The sequence below is a fragment of the Cottoperca gobio genome, chromosome 24 (assembly GCF_900634415.1).
Source record: "Cottoperca gobio chromosome 24, fCotGob3.1, whole genome shotgun sequence".
Classification (NCBI taxonomy): domain Eukaryota; kingdom Metazoa; phylum Chordata; class Actinopteri; order Perciformes; family Bovichtidae; genus Cottoperca; species Cottoperca gobio.
Genome location: NC_041378.1, coordinates 8,006,608 through 8,016,429, shown reverse-complemented (window position 1 = coordinate 8,016,429; position 9,822 = coordinate 8,006,608). Strand labels below are relative to the sequence as shown.

The following is a 9,822-nucleotide window of genomic DNA, read 5'->3' as shown; positions in this document are numbered from 1 at the left end:
AAATATCTCAAGGATGATCAGTGCAAACGGGATGCACCTTAGCTCAATTTTGAGTGTCACAGCAAAGGGTGTGAATACTTATGTACATGTGATATTAATTTTTTTATTTTTAATACATTTGCAAAACATTCAAAAAAACTTTTTAACTTTGTCATTGTGTGTAGAATGATGATTTTTTTATTTTATTTAATCCATTTTGGAATTAGGCTGTAACATAATAAAATGTGGAAAAAGTGAAGGGGTATGAATACTTTCCGGATGCACTGTATAAGGTCCTAAAGTTTGTGTTAGTTTGATTCCTGTTTCAGTCTCACTGCTCTTGTGTCCACACGACAGAATCACATGATGTTCTCAGGTTAACGCCTGCCGGAGAGAAAAAGCTTCTTTTTTTTTTTGATACCAACAGATTAGAAGTTTTAATTCATAAGCAATGCCACATCTTTTAGTTCTAGAGAAAACCACAATGCATGTTGATATTGCAAAGCCTCTGGCTGTACAGAATCCTCTCAATCCAAGTTAAACGCCTGGAGAGAAGATTTAAGAGTGAAGATTAAACTTAATGAATGGCAGGATACTTGTATTAAGGCCCACACACAAGTTGTTATGATATAACAAATTCCTAATTTGCTAAAACAAACTTTAGCTAATGCCAGGATTCCTGTTCATCTGGTTTGGACTTGTTTTAATGGCCTGGGTCCATAATGGGTGTTATGGCATGTAATGGTATGTAATGGCACTCCTCCCCAGCTGCATGTTCAGAACGATAAAAAACAGAAACGCAACATTCAGTAGTTGCCTCACCTCTTAAGTTTTCTGTAGCAGAGTGTCGGAGCCTTCACTCTGCAGTTTAGAGATTGTGATTTTTAGAGTGTTTTTCTTGACGTTTCCACCCAGTGACCATGTCTGAGTACAAGCTAGAGGTGACAACAGGTGACTTGCATAATGCAGGAACATGGGACCACATATATGTCACCTTATTTGGAACTGAAGGGCAGAGTGAACGAACCGAGTTGGACAACTTTGGCATCGACTTTAAAACTGGGACAGTAAGTTGAATCCAGTTGAGTATAGCTCATATAGTTGTTCTCAAATTATGTTTTCAGGCTTTTGTTTGGGAATTAATATGTTGTAATAGAATTTTTTTTTATCTAATTACTAATTAGAGAAAATGACATTCACCTTGTATTAATTTTTCATTACAGTTAATTTAGCTGACGCTTTTGTCCAAAGCGACTTACAATAAGTGCAAACAATCATGAGGATACAACTCCGAACAGCAAGAATCTTGCAAGTACATTAGCTTCAAATAGGTGATATCCTGTGCAGAAGTGCAATATACAGAAACAAGAGAATAGAAATTCAACTATTAGCCACAAATAAGCCAAACAAATGTGAGTGCAACATACAAAGAACAGGTTTTCTTTTTTCTTTTTTTTCATTCGCCAAATTCGCAATAGAAACAGGTGAGTTTTCAGTCTGCAACGGGAGATGTGAAGACTGTCTGCACTGCACTAAATTATAAATAACAGATAGCATCATCAAGTGAACACATCATAATTTAAGGGCTGTGGAAGCAAAGGCACAGGACGTTCCCTGATTTAATGAGCTTCAGGGTGTGACCAACCTTTAAGTGCCATAACTCTTACACACACTCTCCAACTGCAAGTAAAAGGAAATTAGCTTTGTTTCAACATACACAAATAGTCTTCGGCTAAACTAAAACAACCTGTTTAACAGATATTTCACTTCTTTGTTTATATTTATAATCATTCTTTTTTCCAAGACAGGGAACTACACCCTGAAATCCAAATCGTCTCTGGGGAAACTTCTGCTGGTCAAGGTGGAGAAAGATCCTTTTTTTGTTCCCCTAGAAGATGAGTGGTACTTCTCCAAAGTAGTGGTGACGACTCCAGAAGGAGACGTCCTTCTTTTCCCCTGTTACAGATGGATCTCCAGGGGAGAACTGGTGGAGCTGAGAGGAGGAAGAGGTCTGCTTTTAATTCCCCAGATAATTGATATATAGATAATTAATATGAATATTTCTGGATATCACATTTCTGACAATTTTTGTTAGTTTTGTCATTTTAAATGTGACAGCTGTAATGCTCTTTTCATGTCTCAGCCTTGAAGGTTTTTGAGGAGGAACTTCCCCTGTTGATTGAGCACCGGAAAAATGAGATGATACTTAAAAAGAGCTTTTACCAGTAAGTTTTCATGCTTGCATTTATCTGGAGAAATGTCTATGTGCTTTTCAATAACTTTGTTTGGTTTTTTTAGATGGAAGAATTTGGCTGAAGGACTACCCCACCACAGCGATTTCAATAAAACGTCTGAGCTCCCAGCTGAAGTCCGTTTCTCAAAGTCCAAATTAACTGAATCAGATGACACAAAAAAGATAACGTGGGTCTATATACATACATGCATACATACATACAGTACATATATATATACACACACACGATGGACACGGGTTCCAATATAGTTATATTATCTATGTTTTGAGTCAAAAGGTAAATTTGAAGCATTAATATCGGTATGTTGTTTCATCCTGTATTCTGTTTCCCCTTGTTGTCTTACTTCAGTGGTCTTGAACTCAAGTTTAAGGGGCTGCTTGGATCTATTGAAACATGGGAAAGCCTTGAAGAGATGAAAGGAATCTTCTGGTGCAAAAAGACAGCAATGTCAGGTAGATTCTTTTCCCATTTTGCAGCTTAACTCACCACAACAATGTCATTGTCATAGCAACAGATAGATAAATGATTCATTTTCTACAAAGTTCAAATCTTTCAGGAACAAACCAACAATCTCGCTTTTAGTTAAATGACCATCATCATCATGTTGTACTTCAAACCTGAAGAAAGAAAAACATAAGATATTATATTTAAGTCTGTCGAATTAGCGCGTTGATTTCGATTAATTAATCACAGAAAAAATAACGCGACAAAAATATTAATGCAGATTAATCGCGCTCTTAGATGCCCCTGATTTTTGCTCCGACAGCACGGAGCTCCGACACCACCCCCAGTAGCGGTTCTGGGGGGGGGGGCCAACAGGGGCCAGTGCCCCTGTAACACTGAGCCTGGACCCACCTGTGGCCCCCCCTCCGAACGAAGATTGTACAATATACAAAAAGTACTGATTTTGCGACGGTCCAGGCAGGGGCGGGACTTTATTTTGATGGGCACACCATGCGGTCAATCACATGCGAGGACAGACTAGGATCATACGCTCCAAAGACAGCAAGTGTAGTGGTACAGGCCAGATACACACAGAGCGACAGAGAGACGGGGGATTTAAATGCAACAGGTCGGGAGAAAGTGAAGAAATGATCAAAAAACGAAAAAGAAGCACTGCACTAAAAACTTTTATTATTAATAATAATAATAATAATAATAATAATAATAATAATAATAATAATAATAATAATAATAATAATAAATTAGACTTGTATAGCGCTTTTCTTGTAACTCAAAGACGCTTTTATCTAAAGTCTCAACAATAATAATAATAATAATAATAATAATAATAATAATAATAATAATAATAATAATAATAATAATAATAATAATAATAATAATAATAATGCGTAAACAAAACTCAAAGTGCTAGTCAATGTTAAGACTTTAGCCTTTATTTATTTGATTTGTTTGCTGTGGTTCTGTTAAGTTATTAATTTAAAGGTTTGATTAAATGTTAAACAATAGTAACTGCATTTTTTTTTTTTTTTACGAAAATAAATTCATATAAATAAGGCTTTTATGAAAACACTGAATGAAAAATTATAATTGCTAAATTAGGCTAAAATTAGAAGTCTCCGAGGGATACTAAATGAAGAGCCATTTGACAAAACACTAGAAGGAGTTCAATACCAGGCTGCCACCTGAGCAAGGTACTTAACTCTGAGTTGCTCCAGGGAGACTGTCCCTGTACTTAGTTCAATGTAAGTCGCTCTGGATAAGAGCAGTCTGCTAAATGACCTGTAATGTAATGTAAAAAAAGGCTTGAACACTGCTTCCTCTTTTGTCCCGAGGTTGAATGTAGCTCGGGTTGAATGTGCCCCTCTGACAAAACACTTGGCCCCGGCCAGGCTCTGTAACAATCTGCTTGTTCTTTGGTGTCCTGTTTTATGTTGAAGTGCATTAAGTACGTAGAATACTTTTCCATTCAGGAGTTCATTATTTCATTATTATAATTAGATTAATTTTTTTAATCGCTTGACAGCCCTAATTATATTGTTATATGTATCAATTGCTATTCTTCCAGAGTATGTTGCAGAGCACTGGAAGGAAGATGACTTTTATGGATTCCAGTTTCTGAACGGAGTCAACCCCAATGGGATCAAGCGCTGCTCAGCGCTTCCCAAAAACTTTCCAGTCACAGAGGTGATGGTGAAGCCGTTCTTGGAAGAGGGAAGCTCTCTGCAGGAGGAAATGAAGGTATGGAAAAAAGAGTAACTTTAAATGTGTGATAATCTTTCCTTCAGGAGACAATTTGTGCTTTTATCATCCCACTATCATAGTGCCTCGTTTTATTACAAATCTGCCATACCTCTTGATGTCTTAAACACTTATTTCTTCTGTCCTACCCTCCCCTACAGAATGGCAACATATTCCTCCTTGACCAGAAGAAGATGGATGGAATAGCCCCGAGAGTCTACAATGGTCAACCTCTGCATGTGACTGCTGGTCTCTGTTTGTTCTACTTGAACCCAGAAAACAAACTGATGCCAATTGCAATACAGGTAATGTAAAACTTAAATTAAAAGCCGAGTCGCAATTAGACGGCGAGTCCACGTTTTGGCAAATAAACGCAGTTCTGAATTAGATGCGGGGTATAACCTCGTCGCTGACAAGCAAGTGGGTTTTAAGAGGATAATGAGAGGTGTTGTGAAAGTTTCTCAGTGAAGCCAAAATCGGTCAACTGCCGATTCCCTGAATAATCCGGTGATCTTCTGCATCTATGGGCCGATAGAGCAATAGTGTTTTCCTATAACTTTTAAGACCTAATCATTTAAATAAGGTCTACATAAGTGTTCGTACTGAGAAGTTGATTTACCTCAAAACTATTTTTTTTACAGCAGCCTCTTATCCAATGTATAAAATATGTTTTATCACTTTCCAGTTGCATCAACAACCTTCTGAGCAGAACCCCATCTTTCTGCCCAGTGACCCGGAGGTTGACTGGCTGCTAGCCAAGATGTTTATTAAAAATGCAGATGCCATGGATCATCAATGCGTCCATCACCTCATGAACACTCACTTCCTGGCCGAGGCCTATGCTGTTGCCACTCTCCGCAGCTTCTCTACGATTCATCCTCTTCACAAGGTAAAAGTACAGAGCAGAGGTAGTGCACTTTTTTTCTATTCCCTTGATCTGAACGAATGATCTCACTTCTTATTGATTGATTTTCAGGTATATTTTGTTGCATATGTCTTTATTAGAGTTGATAGTAGAGCAGAGACAGGAAATACAGGGGGGAAAGAGACGAGGAAGTGTGAGATGAGGAATATTTTAGTTTGTTTTGTAACTTATTTTTCATTGATCTACTGTGGCAAGTGGTTTTATGATTTTAAAAAAGTTAATAGAAAACATTTTACAAAAAAGTGACATAACTTGTTGGAGATCAAGCATTGTCTATCCAAAGAAAGCCTGATAAGCATTTTGTTTGCTTATGGCTTCTTTTGTTCGACACATCAAAGATGTGCTGCCTGTTTGCTAAAATAAGCATCTTATTTTGACATTTTAAAATTCTTCCCTGTCTGTACAGCTGCTGTTCCCACACTTCCGGTATACTCTCTACATAAACACTAGAGCCCGCTATACTCTTTTGGGACCAGATGGGGCTTTAAGTACAGTATGGCTCTTTTTAAAATACATATTTCTGAATATACAGACTATTCCAATTATATTACACCATTGAAAAACTAAGTTTTAGCCTTTGATTTATTTTTTTTAATGTGGAGTTTTGTTTTTACTTCAAGAAATGTGTCTGATTGTATTTGTGAATTATTGATTTATCAGAGTTCACTTGGATATGACGGAGTGACAGAGCTCATGAGAAGGACTCTCTCTGAAATTACCTACAGCTCCCTCTGTCTGCCAGAGAACATCACTGCACGAGGACTGGAGTCTATCCCCAACTTCTACTACAGAGATGATGGCCTGAAGCTGTGGGACATCATCAACAGGTTAACTTTGAATAAATAATACAACTATCCACACTTGATTTATGTTACAAGCAACAGCTTAGAGTATTTCTGTCTTTTCCACATACAAAGGTAAATATATATATTTAAATGAAATTGTTTTGTGTTCACCAGCTTTGTGAAGGCAGTAGTGGAGTACTATTATCCCTCAGACAGTGAAGTGTGTAAAGACACAGATCTGCAGGAATGGATCGGTGAGATATTCACACATGGCTTCTTAGGAAACAAAGCCTCAGGTATTAAACCCATGTTCTGAAGTCATTTGTAAACAGTGTGTGTGTGTGTGTGTGTGTGTGTGTGTGTGTGTGTGTGTGTGTATAAATGTGTGTGTGTGTGTGTGTGTATGTATATAAATGTGTGTGTGTATATGTATATATTTATATAAAATCTTAATAGTAGCCTATCAAACAGGGTTTCCAGAAGGCTTTCATACTGTCGAGGAAGTGATCAAGTTCATCACCATGGTGATCTTCACAGTGACGGCTCAACATGCTGCAGTGAACAGTGGGCAGGTAAATATTTGGGACAATGGAATATGTTGTAGCTCCCTCCAGTTATGAACAGGCCGAGGTCATGTTTTAAAATACGGGGTTTTATTTTCATCCTTAACATCCTAGTCAACCCGTGAGAACTGGGTTAAAACAGAAGTGAACAATAAATAAATATGTGTGCATATGAAATGGATATCAATGCCGCTAAATCACACAAACGGCACACATCTAACACTTAGCACAAGCTAACACATACAATCATGCAGCACGTGGCATGTAGCATTCATATACACACATAACATTCAACTCAAACGCAGTTGCCCATACATCATACAAACATACCTCGTAGGCTGCTTGTCATCTAGAGGGGCTGATGTCTTAAACTGCATTTATTGAGCTTTATACTTGAAGAGATCGCAAGCTCACGCTGTGCTGCATTGGTCTGGAGCCGCGATCACCAAGTGCGTCGCTTAAATAAGGCATGTTACACAAACACCGCAGATTAGCTCTGCCTCTATGAACTTGTACTTTAAAGGTAGGAACCAAAATTAAAGTGCAGTGCAAAACGTGAAGACAGTTACATATGTATTGATGTTTGATCAAGTATAAGTTTGTTTCTACACTTCAAATGTATGGAACATTCTGCTTATTTTTCCTTTACAGTAACACTTTAGCAGGGCATTATCTGAACATTACAATGGTGCAAAAGTTGTGTTTCCTATGTAGGTTTACATGCTTTTTTTTTCAATAATGTTCAACATTAGAATCAGTTTATTGAATTTGTTTTTCATCCAAGTTGATTATTGAAGGTTTTTTCATGATTTAGTTTGACTACATGTCCTGGATGCCCAATGGCACGTTGCTGCTGCGCAAACCTCCTCCAACCATTAAGGGGAAGTCGAGCATGGACACAATGTTGGAGACCCTCCCAAATGTTGACGAGACAGTCAAATTTGCACTAGTGGTTTTGCTGCTTTCAGAAAAATACGAAGATACTGTAAGTTTGGTGTTAATGAATACTTACAGTGAGATCATTATGGCCTATCAACATTTTGAAAATGCTTTTATTTTTACCACAAACTTTGCTTTGTCAGTCTAATTTTGTGTCTTGTTTTTGTCCTTTTGGCAGGTTCCCATGGGTACATACCCCGAGGAACGATTCGATGAGCCTGTCTTAAGGCAGATGATTAAGGAATTTCAAGCAGAGTTGTCCCTCCTCAGTGAAGCAATAGCAAAAAGAAACTTGCATCTTGAAATACCTTACCCATACCTGAACCCAGCTGAGATAGAGAACAGTATCACTGTTTAAGCAGGTCTGAGGGATCCATTCTGCACTAGGCGATTGTATCCATGTATTTCTCATCACCTATCTTGCATGCTGGAAGTGTGTTATACTTTTTATTTAGTACATAGAATAGGTGGGGTTATAGGTGAGGTCTTAGAGACAGTTAGTAAGGTGTTGCATGCTTGGGAATTACAGTATATCTTGGTTGTGTCATGATGAGCAGGCCTGGCCATACCAGGAGTGGTATGATAAAATATGGACCAACTGTATACTGAGCAGAAACTTAACTGATTAACACAGGAAGTAGTAATTTAAACATTACTCTGGTCCCTATTGATCAATTAGAGTAGAAACAGCTAAAAACATATTGAAACTATTTTTAAAGTTTTGAATGTTCTCTGCATTAGTTGGGATTTTTCTGTGACTGATTTTGTTCTCTCAGATTTCTACAATTGCATAATCTTAATTTCTACATATCATATATGGGGTGGTGATAGTCTATTGGTCTGGTGGTACGCCTTCCAAACGAGAAGGTCGTGAATTCACCCTGAGCAAGGTACTTAGTCTCCCTGAGTTGCTCCAGGGAGACTGTCCCTGTACTTAGTTCACTGTAAGTCGCTCTGGATAAGAGCGTCCGCTAAATGACCTGTAATGTAATGTAATGTAAAAATATAAATTCTGGAAGCAGTTATTGTGTTTTCAACGCCAGTCAAGATGATTTTGAACGAAATGAAGTTCCTCTTTTGATTTTCTATCAGAAATAAAATAAACAGGTTGTGATTCTGTTCTCATGTGTGTCCTACTTCAAATCTGGTAAAGTTATTTAGTTGTCCAGATCTGCAACCTCCATATAGTTTTACTAAATTACTTACCTTAAAAACTGTGAGTTGACATGAAGCCACCAGAGGGTAAATCCCTCAAAATGTAACCACTGGGTGTTAAATTGGATTTTTAAAGAGTAGTTTACCAATTAATCCAATTATGTTTTCACTCCTTTTACCATACTATCAATTGGTCCTAGGCCCATTCCATAGTGTTAATTACAACTAAAGTTGTATTAATATGTCCCCTATAAATCTGTGGACCATCTATTACATCCCTTAGTACACCAAGCCCTAAATTGACAAGGCCACATCACCTAATGTAGTAGTAGAGCAGGGGTCGGGAACATATGGCTCGCGAGCCATATATGGCTCTTTCGATAATGCAATATGGCTCGTTTAACATTTTTTAACATGATTAACAAGTAATAAATAATTATATTGTGTCATTTTAAAGTAAAAACATTTAGCAGCGGATTTGTTTTTAGTTCTCCCCTCTCCTTTCCTCCGCTCCGTCTCTGGCTGTAGGTGAAGTTATGTTCACACGTGTGTGCGTAGGGGGCAGAGCCCCGCCCTTCGCGAAACCGAGCAGAGGAGAAACTGCACAAAGCAAGCAGTAGACCGGGGGTGTCAAACTCAATCACAGGGAGGGCCAAACACGGTCCACATTTATTGAACAGGATACACATATTGGATAAAGTGCAAAAAGATATGGAACATATTTAAGTCAACTGCAAACGGATTGCTGAGCAGTTCAATTTAAATTTCTGAGCTGCAAAGTCTCTCTGGGAACCATCACCTTATCGTGGTGGAGAGGTTTGTGTGTCCCTATGAACCTGAGAGCTGTGTTGTCTGGAGCCTAGTGCTCCTGGTAGGGTCTCCCAAGGCAAATTGGTCTCAGGTGAGGGGCCACACTAAGAATGGTTCAAAAACGACTTCATGAAAGAAAGGAAAAGGAAAGGAGAGACCCTGCCCGGAGGAAGCCCGGGGCCCCCGTCTGGAGCCAGGCCCAGAGGGAG

General features: G+C 38.3%; 1 protein-coding gene across 1 annotated transcript; it reads left to right on the top strand.

The window, feature by feature from the left end:
• Positions 1-899: 899 nt before the first annotated feature.
• LOC115003907 (hydroperoxide isomerase ALOXE3-like) lies at positions 900-8,486 on the top strand. The gene is made up of 14 exons (XM_029425848.1): positions 900-1,046; positions 1,784-1,988; positions 2,123-2,204; positions 2,278-2,400; positions 2,583-2,686; positions 4,264-4,436; positions 4,598-4,741; positions 5,122-5,325; positions 5,768-5,854; positions 6,022-6,188; positions 6,321-6,442; positions 6,618-6,718; positions 7,524-7,694; positions 7,827-8,486. Exons 1-14 carry the CDS (start codon positions 900-902, stop codon positions 8,004-8,006), a joined length of 2,010 nt encoding a protein of 669 aa, XP_029281708.1. The 3' UTR covers positions 8,007-8,486.
• Positions 8,487-9,822: the final 1,336 nt, after the last annotated feature.